At 46.8% G+C, this 21,853-nt stretch overlaps 2 protein-coding genes and 2 non-coding genes across 6 annotated transcripts; 3 read left to right on the top strand and 1 right to left on the bottom strand.

Annotated features, from left to right (window-relative positions):
* Positions 1-73: 73 nt before the first annotated feature.
* NDEL1 (nudE neurodevelopment protein 1 like 1) lies at positions 74-11,229 on the bottom strand. 3 transcript variants are annotated; one of them, XM_078856787.1, is made up of 9 exons: positions 11,188-11,229; positions 9,326-9,466; positions 9,058-9,211; positions 4,349-4,497; positions 4,095-4,231; positions 2,676-2,888; positions 2,396-2,487; positions 2,108-2,244; positions 74-1,768 (listed from the first exon to the last, which is right to left on the bottom strand). In XM_078856787.1, the coding sequence occupies exons 2-9, from the start codon at positions 9,409-9,411 to the stop codon at positions 1,669-1,671; spliced, it is 1,068 nt and encodes a 355-aa protein (XP_078712913.1). In that variant the 5' UTR covers positions 9,412-9,466; positions 11,188-11,229; the 3' UTR covers positions 74-1,668. The 3 variants fall into 3 exon arrangements, with proteins under 3 accessions (XP_078712913.1, XP_078712912.1, XP_078712914.1); XM_078856786.1 differs by lacking the exon at positions 11,188-11,229 and adding an exon at positions 10,874-11,181; XM_078856788.1 differs by lacking the exon at positions 11,188-11,229 and adding an exon at positions 10,878-11,181.
* A 534-nt stretch (positions 11,230-11,763) lies between these two features.
* Positions 11,764-16,121, top strand: RPSA (ribosomal protein SA). The gene is made up of 7 exons (XM_078856784.1): positions 11,764-11,871; positions 12,297-12,466; positions 12,600-12,718; positions 13,955-14,200; positions 14,797-14,925; positions 15,623-15,791; positions 15,898-16,121. The coding sequence occupies exons 2-7, from the start codon at positions 12,334-12,336 to the stop codon at positions 15,996-15,998; spliced, it is 897 nt and encodes a 298-aa protein (XP_078712910.1). The 5' UTR covers positions 11,764-11,871; positions 12,297-12,333; the 3' UTR covers positions 15,999-16,121.
* Positions 12,855-13,009, top strand: LOC144932810 (small nucleolar RNA SNORA62/SNORA6 family). The gene has a single exon (XR_013636953.1). It is a non-coding gene; the product is annotated as a small nucleolar RNA SNORA62/SNORA6 family (small nucleolar RNA).
* LOC144932811 (small nucleolar RNA SNORA62/SNORA6 family) lies at positions 14,296-14,450 on the top strand. The gene has a single exon (XR_013636954.1). It is a non-coding gene; the product is annotated as a small nucleolar RNA SNORA62/SNORA6 family (small nucleolar RNA).
* Positions 16,122-21,853: the final 5,732 nt, after the last annotated feature.

Below are 21,853 nucleotides of genomic sequence, written 5' to 3'. Positions count from 1 at the left end.
AGATAAATTAGAGATGGTGTAATAACGTGAAGTGCTCTAATGTACATACATGTTCAAAGAGAAATCGTTATGTTTTTGAAGTCCAACTTTATTCCAATACATTTTATAACAAAAGATAAAGCACACGGTTTTCAGTCACTTGAGTGGAAGGCATTTCCTCAAGCGATCAAAACCTATGTACAATAGTCGTGTTCACTTAGTCCACCACTTTACAAGAACAATCGTATATACAATGAAATGTGCTGACAAAAGTTAGAGAATTACAACAAAAGCAAGAAGATAGAGCAGCACACACACCCTTCAAGTCAAACCTTAACCTCTGCCACAACTGCGCGGAGTTGCTGCTCCAGCCCTTGCATCGCCATAGGTTGCTACTTATCACGCTGTGATGGTGATTAAGGGCTGCAGCTACCTCTAGCATTGCTTTGGTGATGGGGGGGGGTTTCAGCAAATCATAGTACCACCGCTCTGCATTAACACTCACATGGCACTACGAGCATGTGCAGTTGCAAAAGCACATACCTGCTTGCAAGCTACAGACGCAGTGCCATTGGGACCCTTGCTATGCACCTGAAACTACAGCTCTGTTGTCCACCATTGAAACAGAGAATTGAATTGGGCAGAGCAATCTCAAAGCTTTCTGGCAGCACTGGGGAACATTGTAAAAGTTCTGTCTGCTGTACAACACATTTTGAAAATAAAACCGCACGTTGCTTTATGTGGCTCAAAGGCCAAAGCAGCAAGCGTAGGCACCTCCGGCATGTTAAGATGCACAGAATCCAAAATCACTTTCTCAAGGCCATGATCATCATTGCCGGAAATCAGCAATGGTTGCCGCAGCGTTACCCATTGTTAACATATTGTTGCCCAAAATCTGAATCTGATCTCAACTCCCCCTCGTGGGCAACTGGGACATCAACTTCAAATTAGATCGCAGAAAGCTCACAAGACTGACACACAATCTGCATTTTAAAAAATGGTGCCTTTAAGTCCCCGCACGAGTGAGTTGTGGATATGATGTGATGATGTAGTGTTGTGATGATGTGGAGAGATAGTGTGTTTGTGTGGAGAGATGGGGTGTGGCAGTCTGATGTGGAGTTGGTGGTGAAAATATGTGTTATGAGAGGCATGATGGGCCCCGAGTCATTTCAAGAGATTAAAGGCAAGACAGAACTCAATCACCCCATTCCATTTCCCACCAAATTTCCAGTTTCTCATGGTAAATGCATTGCAAGCAACGATTGCCTTTACAAAAATTATCAAGTGGATCATGGCCTTGAACTCACTCCACAATGTAATCTACTCTTGTATCGAGCGTACAGACGGATCCGCCTATATGTACGCGCATGCTGAGCAAATCCCTACATGAGACAATAAATACGCAGTAAATAGCTGGCAGCACGAGGCGCACACTTTAAAGGTTTGTGGCATAAGTGAACATTACAACTCCATCTGCTCTGTGCAGATTCTCGAATGGACTTCACAACTAAAGAACACAACTATAGGGGGACCAGTACTTGCAGAGGACACCGAATAAATTTAGAGGTGCGGATGGCAGTTTGTGTTGGGGTATGCAGCCTATGCTGAGGTAGGGTGTGCTGGGTGCCTGTGGTTGCTCCAAGGTTGCTATGGTACTGTGGTGGCAGGTTGCAGAGGTGGCATTGTAGGTCAAACAGTGATCTGCATGCCACCCGGTGGGGAGGCAGGCGTGGGTGGGGTTGGGCCCGCAAAGGGCAAATAGGAAGCTCTCTCCAACCTTTTGCTAGGCCTGCAGAGAGTACACACAGACAATTATTATTTAGGCAATTATGCATCATCCTCATGAAACACAGCCGGGAAACAGCCATTGAACATTCATGTCGTAGACGTACACTATTGCAAGTGTCTTGATGCATTTCCTGATCAATTGCACCATGTCGTATGAGCAAACAAAAAGTGCTTCACACCCGTTGTGCACACTTTCGGAAGGGAAATGGCATGTGCAGCCTGAAGCTCTGCTACTCCTGGCTTCGTGGGGATTGAGATATGGATCAAATGCACGAGTTTCTTGTATGGGAAGTACGAGAGGGCGATTACGGGCATCTTGGGGTGTGCAGTCCTTCCTCACCCCATGTCGTGTCCGGGAGATGGAGGGCTTGGGCTGTGGGGGGTCCGAGACGTACCCGAGAGACTCCCGCTCACTTTTCCCAGCAACTGCTGGTCCCGCATGACATTCTTGCAAGAGGCAAGTTTACACTCCAGTGCCTGAAAAACCGCACGGACCCACTACAGCACCTTCCTTGAAGCAGACACCCTCACCTCAGGAATTAAATATTTGAACATAACAGTGTTAATATTTTTATATTTATATCAGGCAATCAGCAAAACGAACACAAAAAGACAACGTGGTACTTACACTGACTTTCCTGAGAAGATCACCAACAATGTTGAGAGCAGAGATTCTAGCCGATGGGGTCAGTGGCGAACTTCCGTAACCATTGGGCATTCCTGCAGCAGGGGTTCACACACATGACCCAGTCTATGACATACTGCCACAGGGGTTCACACATGTTCCATAGTCTATTACATACCTTCGGGGTTCACACATGTTACCCAGTCTATAGTTGCATGTTGGCCTCTTAAACACAATTACAAAGAGGCCACCCTGAAATTTGATGGCAGTGGGAGGGAGGTACCTTTTGATCGTGGAGTGACAGGCATCTCGAAGGCGATGTCTCCAGGGACACGGGGGGTGGAAGGTGATGGCACGGACACTGGAGCTGGAGCAGGCAATGGAGATGGTAATGGAGCCGGTGATGGAGCCGGTGATGGAGCCACCTCTGCTGATGGTGAATTTGGTGCCGAGCGTCGCACCTGCTTCTGCTGCACCGCCAGTTCCTGGCGCAGGTCTACAGCCAGTACACACACACTTGCCTATCAACCACGTGTATACAACACCACCATTAGCCATTAAGTGGCAGGGTCGTTACCACGGCACTTGTACCAGGATGGGTGCACTTTGAGATCACATGAAGTGCCGAATGCTCGCTGGCAGGTCACAGAACAGGCCCAGGTATCACCAAGATAACAGGCAGATAGATGCACCACCTGTCGTGGCCACGACCACCCTGCTGTGTTTTAGCATATCTCGACTGACTCTATAATTGCAACATCCAGTCAGCTGCTCAAGGGACTCGTGGGTTCATCAGATCTGTCGTGAAACTGGCTTGCAGTAGGCTTTCAACGTGGTGGCACATGGATACAGGTTAGTGCAAAGGGTTGATGCCACCTACGCATATATGATGATGATGATGATGTTAAAGCCATCCAGCAGTTTGTTTATTGTTGTGAGCATTGCTCCTCCACTCTTCAGAGTTGCTGGTAGCTGCCCCTAACTGCCCAGTAGTATATTTCATGAGCATCCACCAGAGGTAGATCTTGACACCATTGGTATTAGTCAAAGGCAAGTCTACTCACCGCCAAGTCCATCTGTACCACATCAGCCCATCTCCCTTCTAGCTTGTGCTAAATATGATTATGAGCGAGGCCTGTTTCCAAAGCAGAGCTGGCCAGGAGCACAATGCCGAGTAACGAAAACTTCTCGAACTTCTCCATAACCACCCGACTGGTCTAGGAGAGTTGAGCGGGTGGAGTATCCACTTTTATAATGTGTCTCACAAATGTGTTAGTTAGGCTGATGGTACACATCAGAACACATACACCATGGAAAAACACCCAAACACCAATAAACCATACAAAGACACCATGCAATCACGAGACAAAAATTCCGTATAGCCTGGAACAGACGGTTGGGGCAGGTGCTGTCAGCAAATGCCTACAAAGACCGGCATGGCACACGAGGTCCTGGGTGGCCAGCACCATGCCTGGCCAACTATGTCTCGCCAGTGGCAATGTTTACACACACGAGGTATTCATTGAGACCAAGTCGACCTAGGGGAGACCCAGGAGCAGTTTAGATAACCGTCATGTAAATAAGCAAACAACATTTGCCACTGTCACCAGGCTATGTGCACTTTAAGGCCACACACACACACAAACACGAGTCCCACAACATCAGTACTACACCACACCACAGGGATGTGTGGTGCACTTACCGCGAGCCTCATCCTTAAACCGCTGTACAGACTCGAGCAGGTTCTCTTTCTCGTCCACCTCGCTCTCCAGAAAGGCATTGCGCTCAATCACCTCGTTCATTCGCTGCTCAAAGTCGTCCATGGAAACGAACGTTGCACTAAGAACCAGCAAAAAGCACAGCCACTCTTGTCAGTTTACGGGGCCATGATGGGTGCTCTGCATCATAAACCTCACCACTGTGCCTCGTGTGCTGTAACTGCACTGTGTAACATACCGCTTGGCCCTCTCCAGGTCATCATTCGCCTGCTCCAGCTCGCGCACATATTTGTGCAGCTGATCCTTGATAGCAGTGATTTGTGCCAACTGCTCCTCCAGGGAAGATATTTGTTGATAGCTTTGGCCATGCTGCTGCTCCAGCTTTTCCTGTCATTACAAGTCATGATATACCGTTAGTATACATTCAACAAAAAAATCAACACAAAATGATGTTATTCATTGTCATTATTCTGGGTCATGATTCAATTCAAGAACGATTTTCTATTTCATTTATACAGTCTCATATGTAATATGTATCTCAAATGTATTAAAGGTATCATGTGTTCTGGTTCATTTGTATTGTTTGCTTTGTTTGTATTGTCCATCTCATACTTTTTCAAATTGTTATTGTACGTCTTCTTTGAATTTTCTATCTGCTATTTTGAAAATGTAATTTGTTTTTCTCCCGTGTTGTGTCTCATATGTTCTAAATCATTTGTTCCACATGTAAAGTTTGTATTGCTTGTACTGTATTAATTTTGTCTCATCTTACTCTTTGGTTCTTTCGGTAAAGTCACGTAGGTGAAAACAAAATAAAAATGAAAACTACTAAATTAAATCACGACGTTTCGGAAGCAACACAGGCCTCCGTCATCAGGTGTGACTGCTCCAGCAACAGTAATTTTGCTACGTGACTTTACCGAAAAAACCAAAGAGTATGGATCCTTGCAGTCACGAAAACTTCAAATCTAGAATTATAATTGTCTCATCTTGTTTGTACTTTTTCAGATATTACCTGATTTAAATAGGTTCATTTTTACTGTCTTGTATGGTGTCCCATTTATATTGTGCCTTGTTTTTATTCATTCATATTTTGTAGTATTGGTACCATCTCAATAATCTGTTGTCTTGTCAGGCATGATTCATAATAATTAATTATGAATAATCATTCATCATACTCTTTGGGTCTTTCGGTAAAGTCACGTAGATAAAAAAATAAAAAAATCACAATGTTTCGATCGCAGGAAAAAATATATATATTTCTCCTGCCTCAGCAGTTCTCCTGCCGTATTTTTTCACCTGAAGACGATTGCTTGTGTTGCGATCGAAAAATCGTGATTTTTTCATTCATAAGCATACATCAATTGTATTTATTACAATGGTCAAAAGCACGGCCTTGAAAAAAAAAATATACAGACTCTTTGGGTCTTTCGTTAAAGTCACGTAGATAGAAAAATAAAAAATAAATCGCAACGTTTTGATCGCAACACAAGCAATCGTCTTCAGGCGAAAAAATACAGCAGGCGGACTGCTGAGGCAGGAAGAAACATAGCGAGAGAGCTACTGCAGCTAAAGGTCAGAAATGTTTGAGATGGGTACAACCCAAGGGTAAGTGGACGGGGCTAGAGATGGAATTTGCAAGTCAATGTAAGATCGCAGAGCTAGGTATACCTCGGCTAATCATGTCTGCATTAACCACAACACCTGTGGTCAGAATGCAAACATAAATAAAGGCGATTGGTATGACCTTGGTGTCGCAGCTTCTCTTCAGAGAAGTGAGCGACTCGATCAGATGGATCTTCTTGTCTTGGAGTTTGTTAAATCATCTAATGGTTGTGGAAACCCTCCCCGCAGAGGCGGTTAAATCATGACTTAAAGCTTTCGTGACTGCAGGAATTCATATTCTTTGGGTCTTTCGGTAAAGTCACATAGATAGAAAAAAAATCACGAAGACGATTGCTTGTGTTGCGATCGAAACGTCGTAAATTGTATTATTTTTCTATCTACATGACTTTACCGAAAGACCCAAAGAGTATGAATTCCTGCAGTCACGAAAGCTTTAAGTCAATCATTAATCATGCCAATTGGTCACGGTATTGTCAGGCAATGTCAGGTTGTAGGGTAAAGTTGGTTGTTTATAGGTTTAGATTTAAGTTAATTTAATGTTATCGCAAGGGTGTTGCATAATATTTTTCAGGGTGGAGACCGGTGCTTGATGGTGTCCATGACTATGCTGTGGAGGTATATGCATGTGCAAGAGAGTGTTGTGGAGGTGTGTGATTGTGCTGTGGAAATGTGTGTGAATGGGCGTGTGTGTGTGTCATGGTGTGTGCGTGGTGGTTCTGTAGAGGTGTGTGTGCATGTGTGATGGTGCTGTGGAAGTGTGTGTGATGGTGTGTGCGTGTGTCATGGTGTGCGTGTGGTGGTTCTGTAGAGGTGTGTGTGCATGTGTGATGGTGCTGTGCAGGTCTTTAACAGGGTTTTTGCACCTGTTTACTATTTAATTAACATATGTGTTTGTATTTATGTGTTTCTGTGTCTATATATGTGTGTGTGCATGATCGTGTATTCATGATTTATTTAATGTGGAGTACTGTGCACTACTGTACTGTAGAGTAGGATGAAGAGGGCTATAGTGTCATGCGATGTACAGGCTGGTGTATCGTAGTGTATTCTAAATATTGTAGTCTGTGATATAATTAAATATAGTGTAGTGTATTGTGTGGTTTATAGTGCAGTGTATGTCAGACCTAGTAAAGTGTGAGGGTGAATACGGTGAAGATTACCTGAGTGAGAGGGTTGAGAACGGGGTGGGGTCTGGTGAGGCTTAAGTAAGTGTGAATAGGGGTGAGTGTGTTGAGCCAGAAGTGAGGTTGAAAGTGTGAATAGGGTGTATTTTTAAATCCTTTATATTAAGTTCGCTTGCTTGCGACCGTGCAAATCTATCGGTCGTTTTTTAACCCACTTCCCGTGATCCAATCGAGCTGACATTTTCCACACAGACTCGTTGTGCGTGACAATTAATGTTCGTGAAATTTTTTTTCCAAAATTTTACACTTTTTAGGTCAAAAATATTATATTTAATTACCAATTGCTTAATGGTGCAATGCAATCATCTGACCCATAGGTGGGAGCCATCTCAAGCCAGAGGACGAGAGGACTCTCGCCGCCACGCATATAAAGGATTTATAGTGAAAAACTTTGTTTTTACGGGTTATACTTGTTATGTATGTAACAACATCAGTGTATACGAGGGGCTGGTAACCCCTCCACCTAGCACTAATTTATACCGGGTAGGGATTACCTCTCAAGCAAACTGCTGAGGGTGGCATTTGTGTGCAGATTGCCTGATGTGACGTTATTATAACTGTCTGGTCGACAGGATTGGTTGTCCCCATTTTTAAAAAGGGGGGCGGCACAAATTATAACTACCGGGGCATCTCCCTTCTCAGTGTGCCGGGAAAGGTCCTTGCAAGGATTATTTAACATCACCTTGCCAGCCACACTGGGAAGAGGCTTGCAGAGCCCCAAAGTAGTTTCAGGCCAGAGCGGTCCTTCACAGACACCATATTCTATGTCCATCTGCTACAGCAGAGGTGTAGAGGACCTACATTTTTACTTTATTGACCTGGACAAGGCCTATGATACTATCAATAGACCAGGGCTCTGGATTATACTTCATGCTATTGGGGTCCCAGACTCTCTTGTCACAATCATTAAGGACCGTCATGATGGTGAGCAGGCCCGGGTAAAGCTGCATGGCTGAGTGTCAGAACCATTTTCTGTTCACCTTGGGGTGCGACAAAGATGTCCATTGACCACGTAGTTCGAGAGGCTTTCCATGGATGTACCAGTCGAATTTATATCCAGTATAGATAGAACGGGAGGCTGATCACCGCCCAGGTGCAGTCAAGGGATAGTTCCCTATTGACAACAATGTTACGTATGCGGATGATCTGGTGATTGCTGCCCACTCTGAGGAGTTGGAGATGCTACTGCTGAATCCAGAGCATGCTACTATGAGATGGAGCCTTACCATCAGCCCCACGAAAACAAAGCAGCTACCATGGGCAGTGTGCTTATGACCAGCTCTGGTTGGTCAGCCGAGGTCTCACTCAGAATCAGTCGAGCGGCATTATCGTTCATCAGTTGCATAGTGCTTTGTGGAAGCTACCCAATCTATCACTTCATACGAAGCTCCAGGTCTTTTCGACCACAATTATGCTTGTGAAACATGGAGCCTTCTAAAATAACATCTGTGCTGGTTGGAAACATTCAGGCTAGCTTGCCTATGATCCACCCTGGGTTTAACCAGACTGGATTGTATAAGCAGCTCACAGATCCTTAAAAGATGTGGACGCAGTCCCATCAGTGAGCTCCTCTGGTATGTGAGACTGCGTTGGATGGGTCATGTAGCATGCATGCCTAGCCACAACATGCCCAAGCAGCTTCTGTTTGGCTGAACAGATGGGGCTAAACGGGCATGGCACAGGCTAGAGAAGAGATGGACTGATATGGTAAAGAAGGATGTAGAGCAGATTGGACCTGCTGATGACTGGTACCAGCGGTATCAAGATTGACATCTGTGGAGGAGGGCTTGTGAAGGACGCTACTGGGCAGTTGGAGGCAGTCGCCCTCCAGCAACAATGGACGTGAAAGGAGTAACACTCACAATGGTTGGAGCACCAGGTGGCTAAAACGCACAATGTTGGAACAGTAGGAGCAGTTGGTGCATCTGAATGTCATCTCAGTTAGTCAACTCATGGCACCTGGGACTGTTCCATGACCTCCTGCCAACAGGCCTTGGACACTTCACGTGGCCTCAAAGTGCAGCTAGTATGCCACAAGCACCATGGTAACATCACCACTACTTAGCGGTGAATGGCGGTTGTTTTTGTACAGGTCTGTGTGTGTGATGGTGCTGTAAAGCGGTGCGCTGTACAACACCTTGATAATTTCCAGGTCATTAATCAAGCGCTGGTTGGTGGCGTGTAGCTCGCGAGTGCGGCCCTCGGCCTGCTCCAGCTGTGCCTCCAGCTCTGCCTCCAGCTCACGGCTACCAATGGTGAACTCCTCAAGCTCCTCCTGTGCAGCGATCCAACTGAAGACAGACATGAAGACACTCGCATGAGCTCAGCCTCATGCCATAGCAGCCTCAGAACAAACAGGCATGTTCACCGAGTGGTGAGAGGCACCGTTAGATGTGTGCCCTTACCTTGCTTTGTATTTTAATGCATTTTGCTTCCAATAGCACAACTCCTCCTCCACGCTTGAAAACTCCACTTGTTCATCTTCATCCATGACTTAAGAGTCAAGTCACCCTTCACACCGCAGTGTGATGCGACAGCAAGCTTCTCTGTGTTGGCAGAAACCAGAGTTAGTTGAGCAATATTATTTTCACGCTCGTCTTAAAAGTAACATTCAGGAACACCCACCTCTAATATAACAAGTGAGACGTTTCAATTATAGCAAGGAGATCATAGTCATGATCAGTCTGATATTTTCCACCATTGCAATGGGCTTAAAATAGGCACGCCGTGGTGAGGTGGGGGAAGGAAATCGGGAGGACAGGGATGTGTACAGCTCAATCTGCAATCTGACGCATTGCACTTTATACACATGGCTGCAGATAAACATGCAAACCTTTCAACGCCTCATCAGTGACCTTATTACAGACCAATTCATACCTTATTTGTCACGCCGTGCCTTTATACATCTCAACGTTCATCCTACAAAGCCCGTATTGAAACGGCTATATGGACATGAAAACTCAATATCCCTGCACGAGAATACGGGTAAATCGTATGGGGATGACAGGTATGAACGTGCGGAATAGAATATTTACAAAAAAAACGTTTGTGGGGAGGAGTAAGGCATTCCTTCACAATCTGAGATTGCAGAAGTAACCAATTTTGACGCCGAATCCACATTCTCGTCTCCCCCATATTGCCTCAATTGCGCTATACTGGGCGTGTCAAATACACGGTCTACTGTATGAAAATAAATCACCTCTCGTTTCTGAATGTTTAATACTGAACCCCATCGACACCGGTACTCTTGCACGACACGCAGCCCCCTACGCGGTTCGGCACAACACGCAGACCCACCCTGGGAACTGCACTCACGACGACACAGCCCTCACGCCTTCCTGGAGCTCTCCTCACTCTCAAACGCACACATGGTGAAGACACTTCACTACCAGCAGCTCACATGAAGATACCTCACTACCAGCAGCTTATGTAAAAACACCTCACCCTCAACTCCTCACACACGGTTCCTCATCACATGCAAACACTTCTTCTACACGCAGTTCCTCACACGAAGATACCTCAATACCAGTAGCTCACACACGGTTTCCTCATCACATTAAAGCCCTTCACACGCAGTTCCTCACACGAATAACAACTCACTCCCTGCTCCTGCCCACACGAATGACAACTCACTCCCTGCTCCTGCTCACACGAATAACAACTCACTCCCTGCTCCTGCCCACACAAATAACAACTCACTCTCTGCTCTCACACGAATGACAACTCACTCCCTGCTCCTGCCCACACGAATTACAACTCGCTCTCTGCTCTCACTCACACGAATAACAACTCACTCCCTGCTCCTGTTCACACGAATGACAACTCACTCCCTGCCCACACGAATGACAACTCTCTCCCTGTTCCCGCCCACACGAATGACAACTCACTCCCTGCTCCTGCTCACATGAATAACAACTCGCTCCCTGCTCCTGCCCACACGAATAACAACTCACTCACGGCTCCTGCCCACACGAAGCTGTCTCGGCTCGCCGGCTTCTCTCTCCTTTCCCAGTCGGCCTCGCGACGACGTCACGGCGACGAGCCGCCTCGGTGATGTCACTTTTTGTATTTTTCAAAAAACCCGTTACCAAGGTGCCCCCCCAGCTCCGCTCCGTATCTCCTGCGGCAGATCAGCGCGAGAGGAACCCAACAGAAACAGGAGCCAGGCTCGAAGCTGGAGCCTGAGGCCCGTGAGAACGAGAGGCGGGAGGGGAAGGAGCCGCGGAGATTCGCGATCCCCGGCCCAGGCCGCGATCCTCTCTCTCACCTCTCTGGGTGATCGCTCCCCGTGATGTCACGTGAAGCCGCCGTGGCGCTACGCGCTTACGTAGCTACGGCCGCTCGTGCAGTGCGTGATTACGTCACGACGCACGCTTGGAGACTGTGCGTGTTTACGTCACGATGCACGCTAGGAGACTGTGCGTGATCACGTCACGACGCACGCCGGTGGCCTGTGCGTGATTACGTCATGACGCACGCTTGGAGACTGTGCGTGATTACGTCACGACGCGCGCCGGTAGCTTGTGCGTGTTTACGTCACGACGCGCGCTGCCATCTTGTGCGTGAATACGTCACGATGCGCGCCGGAAGCCTGCGCGCGTGATTACGTCCCAAGCGCGCCGATGGCCTGTGCGTGATTACGTCACGACGCACGCTGGGAGACTGTGCGTGATTACGTCACGACGCACGCTGCCAGCTTGTGCGTGATTACGTGACGACACGCGGTTCGGTGAGGCCAGCGCGGGCGCTCATTGGCTCCATGTGGCACCGACGGGCAGCGTGGTGACGTCAGGAGGCCGAGCTGCATCGTGCGTAATGACGTTCAGCGCGCTGATTGGCTGTGCGTAATGACGCAATGATGCGCGGTGACGTCGCGCGCGTTCATCGCTCGGCGCAGCCCACACCCCCGTCTCTCTCACCAGGCCGGGCTTCCATGCGGCGTCGTTTTCAGGTTCGCTCCGCTCTGCATCCCGTAACGCGGCCCCCAACGCGACTCCAACCCTAACCTAGCCACACAACCATGTCTCGCCGCACCATCACTCGACCCCATCTCCCTCCGCGAATGTATCGTGCGGCGCGGAGGCTGCGCGATGTGGTTGAGGCACGTGGAGCGCGGGACGAGAAGCCTCGCGGCCTAGGCCCTGCGTTGTCCTGGGGCCCCCTCCCCGGCCCCTACCACCCCCTATACCCCTCGCTCCTGCCGCACGAACCCGCGATGTGTCGGCGCTCGCTATCTCGGCTGCTGCTCGTGGAGGCGCAGCCGCGAGTGGTGGTCGCTGGGTGATCCTGGCGCTCGCCATGAGAGCTGCAGCTTAGCGCTGAACGTGCACGCCGCCACGTTGTTGATGGCGGGCGACTTCATCTGTGGTGCCGCAGGTTTCCCATCGTTGCTTTACTCGGGAAACGCGACACGATGTCCGGGGGCCTAGATGTGCTGGCCATGCGCGAGGAGGACGTGCTCAAGTTCCTGGCCGCCAACTCCCACCTTGGCACCACGAACTGTGACTTCCAGATGGAGCAGTACGTCTACAAGCGCAAGAACGACGGTACGACGTCTCGCCACACGCTTTTAAAAATAAGTTACTTCTCTATCGAATGCCTGTTTTGCTTGACGAAGATTTGCAATTGAACATTACGGTAGTAACGCGGGTTGCCTACTTGCGTGGTTCCAATTTTCAGGAATCTTCATTTTGAACTTGAAGAAGACGTGGGAGAAGCTGCTTCTGGCGGCCAGGGCCATCGTTGCCATTGAGAACCCAGCGGACGTTTGCGTCATTTCTTCCCGCCCCTATGGCCAGGTGGGCTCGTGGCCTCGCGTGAAATGGCCAGATACTTGTTGGGACTACTCGGTCATCCCACTCGCGTTAGTCTAAACGCGTTTCTGATGGATATAGATGAGACCCAAAGGCGCATTCATTCCCACTTGGCATGAAGCCGGCACACAGCTGGAGCTCTGCGCTGAGACCAGACTTGGTCGATGAACGCGGAGCGTAGTCTGTGTGCAACAGCAATCTGCAGGGTTTTCGCTGACACCAGTAGGGCTTCTTGTGCCCCCTGACTGGCCGTTGGTAGTAGGCCCTGCTACATTTGTAAGCCACCCAAACTTATTACTCCAGATGTATGGTAGCTTGCACCCTTTTGCTGAATATGGCATGTTTCAAATCTTAAATTGATTGATCGAGCGAACTTGGTATAATGGCGTAAAAAATTGTAAATGTTCAACTATTCTGCACGAATATCAGAATATTTATTTAGACTGGAGGAATCCGATGAACTGTCAAGCTCTTTTTCACACGTCAAGAAGTTATTCTGCAAATGTACAACACCATGTTAAAGTCATGATGTTGCTTATGTTATGGAACACGGTTTCGCTTAACTGGGTTCTTAAGCTAAGTGAGGGCCCCTTGTGTCTGATCCCTCGTACGTTAGAGGCGGGAACACTGCACCCCTCTCTTTCATGCCTGGGCTGCCTGGCTGGGAGAACTCGGCTCATGGTATAAACGCCTGCTTGGCTTGTAAATAAAAGCCAGGCAAGTAATTGAGTAAATAATAATATACAAGAATAACCGGAGCGAAAAATAGTTAAGTTTTATTTAACATTGTATGGGATTTGTTTTCCTATACTGTGCACCCATGTCGTGTTTCTATGTTGTAATGTTCTAATCCGCCTCCACTGGACATCTGAAAAAGATCTCTATACCTCATTAAATTCTTCCGGTATAAATAAATATTCGTATTCTGAAATGGCTCCCTTTTATAAATGATGGCATGAATATTAAATCTCCGCACTCATATCAAAAATCAACCATGTTCAATTTGGCCTTGCTATAATGATTCCATAACTTAAACCAATTGGACAAGATTTTTTGCATATAAAATTCTAAATTGTTTATAAGAGCAAAGTTTACCTGTGTGGCAGTCACAAGCCACTATATTCAGATATGTAGTCCAATGAACATTAACGTTTTATAGAATGTTTTCGTATAATAATTGCAGCCTTTTTGATGAAGTTGCTTTCATCTTGTGCTGCTCAGCGTGCAGTGCTGAAGTTTGCTTCTGCTACCGGAGCAACACCGATTGCTGGGCGCTTCACCCCCGGAACCTTCACCAACCAGATCCAGGCTGCGTTTCGTGAGCCACGCTTGCTCGTCGTGACCGACCCTCGACAGGACCATCAGCCGCTCACGGAGGCTTCCTACGTTAACATCCCCTCCATTGCCATGTGCAACACTGACTCGCCCTTGCGCTACGTGGACATTGCTGTTCCCTGTAACAACAAGGTACAGTTGATGTCTCCTCCATCTCTTCTGCTTAAGCCCAATCACATTTTTAATAGTTAAAAGCTCTCGAGCCCTTCTTCCCACGTGGCGTAAAGCCGGCACACAGCTGGAGCTCTGCGCTGAGACCAGACTTGGTCGATGAACGCGGAGCGTAGTCTGTGTGCAACAGCAATCTGCAGGGTTTTCGCTGACACCAGTAGGGCTTCTTGTGCCCCCTGACTGGCCGTTGGTAGTAGGCCCTGCTACAATTTCGCAAAAGATCATGTTAATTCCTATGGTTAAGGCTTTCAATAAAGTTATTTTACTCTTGGCAAACAGTCGAGTTAAAAAGCTTCAGTATAATTAAGACTATATCATATATAAGTACAAATTACTTTCTAAAGGTATGGTGTTGAATGCAAACGAGTTGCAATTTAAATGCAATTACTAATACATTTTGTCATTGTATCTGATGCTTTTTTGTCAAGCCGAGTTAAGAATAGTGTGGTCGCCACTTAACTGTCCCCTCTGTCCATCTCTACTGTTTTCTTGTATCCCCTGTGCCCCTGATCGCCCCCTCTCTGTCCCCTGTTATTGCACCCTGTCCCTTATTTCAGGGAGCTCACTCCATCGGCCTCATGTGGTGGATGTTGGCTCGTGAGGTGCTGCGTCTGCGTGGCACCATTGGACGGGAGCACCCCTGGGACATCATGCCTGATCTCTACTTCTACCGTGACCCAGAAGAGGTAGAGCCATAACAAATCATCGAGGGGGCTTGTCAGTACTCTGTTCCTAATCATACTTGGAGGCTGACTTGTACATTTTGTACGTGTGGCCAGTTCAGTCTAAATTGGCACCTTCAAATGGTGGTGCTTATACTGGACCAGTGAGTCTATAAATGTTGTTTTCCAGTGTCATTCCAAGTGTACACCCTCCTCCATGCTTGTTTATTTACTTTTTAGCTTATATTTTATATTATTTGTCACTGACTACATTTATGCATTTTCCCAACTGATCTTCAGAACATTTTCTATGTCACTGAATAATCTTAGTGAGTGTCCTTATCTGACGATTGATTTTAATTAATGCAGCCTCTAGCTGTTCCATCATTATAAATTGCTTTTGTAACTGATATATTTTTTTATTCTTGTTTCCACCTACTGAAATGCATTTTCATGTTGCACTAAAATCATGTACAATGCTACGTGATACATTTTTTCTAGACTGATAACAAGAAGCAACATTGGTTTATCATTTTACTGTGGAACCTCAGGAAGGTTTTAAATCATGTTTGGTTCTATATCCTTAATGCAATGTCTGCCTCTATTACTCACATACTGACTAAAGTATTTGACAGCCGATGGTTACTGCAATTGCACTGGATGATGTATGTTGTGCATGCTATTTTCTTGTGGCCCTGACTCGTGATGTTTTCATTTATAGATTGAGAAGGAGGAACAGGCTGCAGCAGAGAAGGCGGCCGTGAAGGAGCCGGAATACCAGGGCGAGTGGGCTGCTCAGCCCACCGAGGCTCCGCCGCCGCCGGAGGTTGCCGACTGGGCTGCCGAGGCAGTGCCGGTACCCTCCGTGCCCGTCACTGAGAATCCCACCGGTAAGTTTCAATGGCTGCAGAAAATGTGACACGGTGGAGTGTGCTATAGGGTGATTGACAGCTGTACACCATGGCCTCGTGTAACATGCTGCCTCTGTTTGTGTAGCTGCAGCAACTTGGGGCTTCCAAGCAACCATGGAGGACTGGACTGCAGCCCCCACAGCTCAAACCGAGGACTGGGGTGGAGCCACTGCCGATTGGTCTTAGGACCACACCGTAGGCACGGGAACGCTGGGACAATCTCCTGGCAGCCAGACCAGTGGCCGCTTCTGCATCTATCCGTGTGGAGAAGGCGGCGTTACTGTGGCACAATAAAAAAAACAATTGTGATTTGTGGCTTTTTTGTATTCATTTAACTTTCCAATAACGTGTATACAACTAAGACTTGTACAGACTGCAACAAGCATGTGTTGATGAGTGCTCAACCCAAGTCAAAATAATCTCAATGAGATGCAAGGCACACTTTACAATGGTGATGTGCAAATAGTGCGAGACGCACGTAACTGTTGAGGCACAGATGCATAACTGCACGATGGAATGCTTGCAAATGTCATAAAGACAGGAATGAAGCACTTTTCTGTCTTGGCACAGGTCATTTGAACACTTGGCTGTATTGTTTGGGGAATTGGTAACATTGCTCTCTTGGTGACTTTGCTGCCTCAACCATTGCACACACACTTAAGCAATGGGTATGTAATGGATCAATAATTCAACTCGATTATGGCAGTGCTTTCCAACCGATATCCCACGGCTAAGTCTCGAGTATGTTGTGTATTTTTGGACTCTTGGGAAAACCTTGGCAAGCTAAAGGGCCGTCCATAAATGACGTCACGCACCTGGGGGGGGTTCGAGAAATGGTACGTCACATAAAAATGCGCAACTTTAAATATAGACAACACGTTCTACTGAATAGACTTAATAAATGTTTTCTCCAACATCAAGAGTGCAGCGGCACATTACGAACTACAATGACAATAGCTTGAAGCGATTTGAAGCATGTTTTATTTGGGGGGGGCAGAGCTTTGTGACGTCATTTGAGGGGGGTCTGACTGGCGGGGGGGGGGTAAAAATCGCGTGACGTCATTTATGCACGACCCAAAGGCAGTGGCCAATTCAGCCCCCACCTCTCGCCCTCCATTTGTGTAACGACAGCTATCGGCCTGCTGCCCGGGCCTCAACTCAATGACGCATGTACAACAGGGCAAACGCTGCCATGCAGATTTAACAAGCTCTAAATTGCCATGGAATCAATGTTTTGAGACGCGCCGGTGTGGTTAGCTTTTGAACACGATCCACTGAATCATTTCGGGACATCGGGCAGCAAAAGGAAGTTTGCGTGCATAAGAAATAGAGAATGAGGTAACGTGTCCAGCTTCACATACAAAGTTTGTTCTTGAGGAAACGACAGAAGCTGCGACATCCTTGACGCTCAAATTGCAACCGTGCCACTCACCCCGGGCGATTCATTGGCCGGTGCAGTGCGAGTCGTGATAATCCCTATCAACAGATCCTGCGTGAGTGGGAGTTCAATGTCTCAACACATTTGTTTCCTTATTAACCGTAATCTCTTACGATTTAATCGTGTTACAATTGTAGCCTGCCGAACTTATGGCAAAGCTTGAGAACTTTTGTGCACTTAGGCAACCAGATCTTTACAGCACGACAGCTGAGCGAAGTTGGGATTATGGAGAGGATGTTTGAATGTTCCTTTGTGAACTTTTAAACAAGCTTACGACTTTGTGACGAGGAGATCAATGGGAACTGCCAGGCCATTAAAGCATATGGAACGGTCTTACCAAAGTCTGGGCGTTTTCAGACTTTGGAAATTAATTTGATGATGTCAACCAAGCTCATAAACTTAGACCCTTAATTTAAAGATGTTGAAAATATGGAGGAAAACATGTAACAATTGAATAAATACATTGAAATTGCATGAAAAATCGAAGAGTATCAATTCGAATGGAGGTCAAGTTGTGAGACGTGCTCTCATCAAAAACGATTCACGGTGACTTTTCCAATTTGGATTGGAGAAATAAAGAAAAAATATAGATAACGTATTAAACATTTCAAATTCGCTCACAATATAGTAATTATAAGTCAACGGAAAGGAGCTGAAAAGAAAGCGAACAAGTGGGTCAATAGATAAATGTGAGCCAGTTTGGACAAAAAAAGTTTATCTTGGACACAGTGATTAAGTGGATGTGTCTATCTCGCGGAGCAGTCCGTTATGCATCTTCATGCGCAGCGCTGGGTTTGTGGATTTGTGAACACGGATCATGGAGGTGCAATGTCCCTGTCACCCCTGCAAGGCTGAGCTTGTTGCTGTCCTTGCTTGGCTCGGTTGTTCTGCATCTCCATCAGCCATGCGAAAGAAGAAAATGCGGATCCGCTCGAGTGCGGTGGGGTTTTGGGCTCGAGAGAGGAAGAAGCACTTTGCTGTGAGAGCCCCGAGCTCACTCGGTCTGTGGTGAAGCCGCCTCGAGCCGCAGTGCGGGGCTGGAACACCACGGCGAGAGACGAGGCTTACGACCCCGTGTCAGTTCTCGCGTTTTTATTCACAATGACACGGTGGTGAAAAACTACAATTTTACAAGCAACTGGCACATTTTAACTTTTCCAAGCAACTGGTATATGTTCTTGCACGACCTTGTGGTAACACACAGCTGTAAATCTATGTAATAAGGAATACAACCGAGTGGCAGGAAAATTGCCACAATATCACTAACAATATTATACCACACAATTAATTAATACTACACAACGCAATAATACACACGACCTTCCCAAAACTAATAACTCAACAAAATAACACCAAACAACAAAACATCCCCAACACAATCACCATAACATCCACAAAACAAAATAACACCAACAATATAATTTTAAGCTGCCAAAACATGTTGAATTGGCATTGAGCAACACTCGTGTTTTGATGCCAGGATTTGGTTGAGCTTCGCAAGCGTTTTTGATGTAGAAATGCACACGCTGAATAAACGTCCGCATTTCTATATTTCATTTTGGAATTTGGTTCCCCAAAATCTTTATTTGTATCGTGGAGAGGCACGATTTGGAACTTTACTTATATAAGAGCTAATACACTTAAATATGGAAGATTCATCTTGATGATGTTGGTGTTCATGATGATGAGAAAAACCTGAAAATTTAAAAATATGTTTTAGCCCTCCAATTTTAAGGGGTACAATTTGGAACTTTAACACCACTATAAAATAGGTATTTAACATCGAAATATTGTGAATGTACACAAATGGAGTCGGTGTGATACTGATAACTAAACATTTTGAAAGTATTTTTTTTTATTTTGGGTCTCACGTTTTTTTTGTGGGGCACGATATGGAACTATTTTGTCCAAGCATTACTTTCTGAAAATGAGCATTCTTAGTGTTTACAAATTTGAATCGATGTTTTAAAATCAATGATTAAATATTTTAAATTGAAAACATTACCATTTAACTCTGTCACTATAACCCCGAGTAACTTAGTGCATGAACAGTTGATCTGTATACTAATCATATTGCACGCAAATGTAATATGTTCCACAAGTACACATACCCATATGTATTACACAAACTCAGTAAATATTCAACGTAGGACCAACATTTGAACGTAGCTGAAACAATTTGACCAACCTTGCCCCAAAGTTCTATGTTTACTGGGATACTACTTCAGTTTGTGTTGTACTCACAACCTTCCTTCAACATCGCATCAACATAATATTTCAACCGTGCCACCACGTTGCAGGACCGACGTTATATTATTTTGTTGCTCAACGCCACGACAGAAACTCAACCAAAATTCAATACTGGAACGCCACGTGCCCTGCTGGCCCGTAACGTTAACACAGCGGTAACAAATGCGCAACATAACGGCACAACAATAACAAACGACTGGAATTGTGTTAACAACTACGAAACAAAAATGACAAGCGATGTGAGAGAATAAAAAATGACAATCACAGTGGTACAACTATCACCGTCGTGGTTGCAATATCGGCCTCTTGCCTCCCCTTCCCGCGTGGCTCCGCCAACTCCAGTCAACGAGGGACGCAATTTGAGCTGCAGAGAGAGCCCACCACCGTCTCACACAACTGGATGCTGTACCCCTTCCTCTACAGTAAAGCAGCCAGTTGTGAAGGCCGGCGGGGAGCGAGGTGCTGGGCCAGAGAGGGCCTCGTCCTCCCCCCACAAGCGTCTCCATCCCCCGGATCCACCTTCACGGTGGTGCCCGAGTATGGAGGCGCAACTCCCATCGAAGTGTAGCGATCCGTCCGTCTCACCGTACACCCCAACTATGCCTCACGGTACACACATCATCTCGATGTCGCGGTCTAAACCTCCCTAGCTGCTACGTGCATCACGCACTGCAATTCTGTCTGTGCACACGCTGTGCCCGCCAACACGTTTACCTTTGCAGATGTCAAGCGCGCAATTTGAACCTGCCATACACGCACCGAACACTCACGCGGCGAGGCAGCGCTTTCAGTTAACAATTCTTCAATTTATCTCACAGCAGGGGATCTTCTCGCGGGGGTCAATTAGCCCGTGCACCTTGGTTTTGTACCTCATTTCTCCGCGGGTGGCAGAAGCCGGCCGATTGCACTGCAGGCAACGCAAAGCGGACAACAACAACAACCAAGTAGGCAAGAGGCAGACGGGTCGCCAGGTAAGACAGGTAAGGAGGACAGGAGACAATCTCGGTGCTGTGCCGACGAACAGGATTGACTTACAAGCTCGCGGTGGAGCTACCCAGTGCCAGTACTTAAGGGCGCCCCGTGGCCTTATCAGCTCACGGTGGCCAATCACCTCGCACCCAGCCCGCACGACTTCCTCCCACACGCCATTCATATCTGAGAGTAGATCTCTCCGTGAGCTGTATGGCGTTAATAATGCACGCGGCATTGGTGATAAGGGCCACGTAGCTCGCGTCGTTGGTAGTAACGTGTTGCAGTGTAGTTTCACAAGGACCCGATGGTAACTGCGTAAATCACTTTTTTTGTTTGACAGAGGCGGCTCCAATTCATCCACGAACCATCCGCGTTGCTGCTGATGCCTCTCAGAAGATTTAAGCCAAGGCTCGAAAGGGTTCCCATCCACCTCCACCCGAATTCCTGCGTTTATACAACTGTACAGAAAACACTTGGAATTATAAAGCGAATGTTTTGTCCTAAACGTGCACGATTCTAATTGCAGTAAAGTATGTTTTCCTCTCCCTAAACTGCCCACCAAGTCGTGTACTCAACTATATTATCGCCTTCCCATGTCAGTTTCTACACCGCAGTGTTGTTACTTTTAGCTCTCAACTGCCTGTAAAGTTAGTGTATGTATTTTATTTGGATCCACGGTATCTAACGAGTTATATTGATAAATGAGTGCTAACGTAACGCGGTCGCCACCGTATGCATGCAGTGATGTATGTTGAACTTCTTTCGCACCGTACTTAGCCAAACGTGCTAATAGGAGGTGCGGTGGAAGGATAACAAATTAAACACAAAAAGCTGTTCTAAACAAATGAGTCGTCAATCTCGATTTAAAAGTGCAAAGCTCGCATTTGCTTCCTTATATCTGAAGGAAGAACGTTCCAGACGGCCACAGAAGCGCATCTGAAAGCGCGCGATTGCAGTGGCGGTCTTTGTTCGATGGCCAGCCAAAAGCTGGCGCTGCGAAGATGACCGGAGTTTCCGCGATGGTTGTTGCTCCTTGAAATCTCTGGACGTCCCATTGCTTCAGGGCTGAGCTAAGCATTTTGGAGGACCTTGGGCAAAGCGACTGAAATTATAGGCGACGGACTCACGACTTTCTGCTACAACGACCCGGGCACGCACCTCGGCAGAAGTCTTGTTCCTGTGTGGTCAAGATTCGGGGTTTTTAGGTAAAAATGTAGCCCTTGGAAGGCTGTCAAGGATTTACATGTGCGTTGTACGCGTACGGTAGGACAAGCACCAGACGATGAATGAGCTGAAGAGCAGCTGCCCTCCTGCCTTCTGCAGTCCGCGCAAAGAGAGTGGCGTTTTGCCATAGGAGTCAGCCCCTTGTCTCCCCGTACAT

This window comes from Lampetra fluviatilis, chromosome 5, assembly GCF_964198595.1.
Source record: "Lampetra fluviatilis chromosome 5, kcLamFluv1.1, whole genome shotgun sequence".
In the NCBI taxonomy this organism is placed as follows: domain Eukaryota; kingdom Metazoa; phylum Chordata; class Hyperoartia; order Petromyzontiformes; family Petromyzontidae; genus Lampetra; species Lampetra fluviatilis.
Note: the sequence above shows the minus strand (reverse complement) of the source record. Positions and strands in the feature narration are given on the sequence as shown.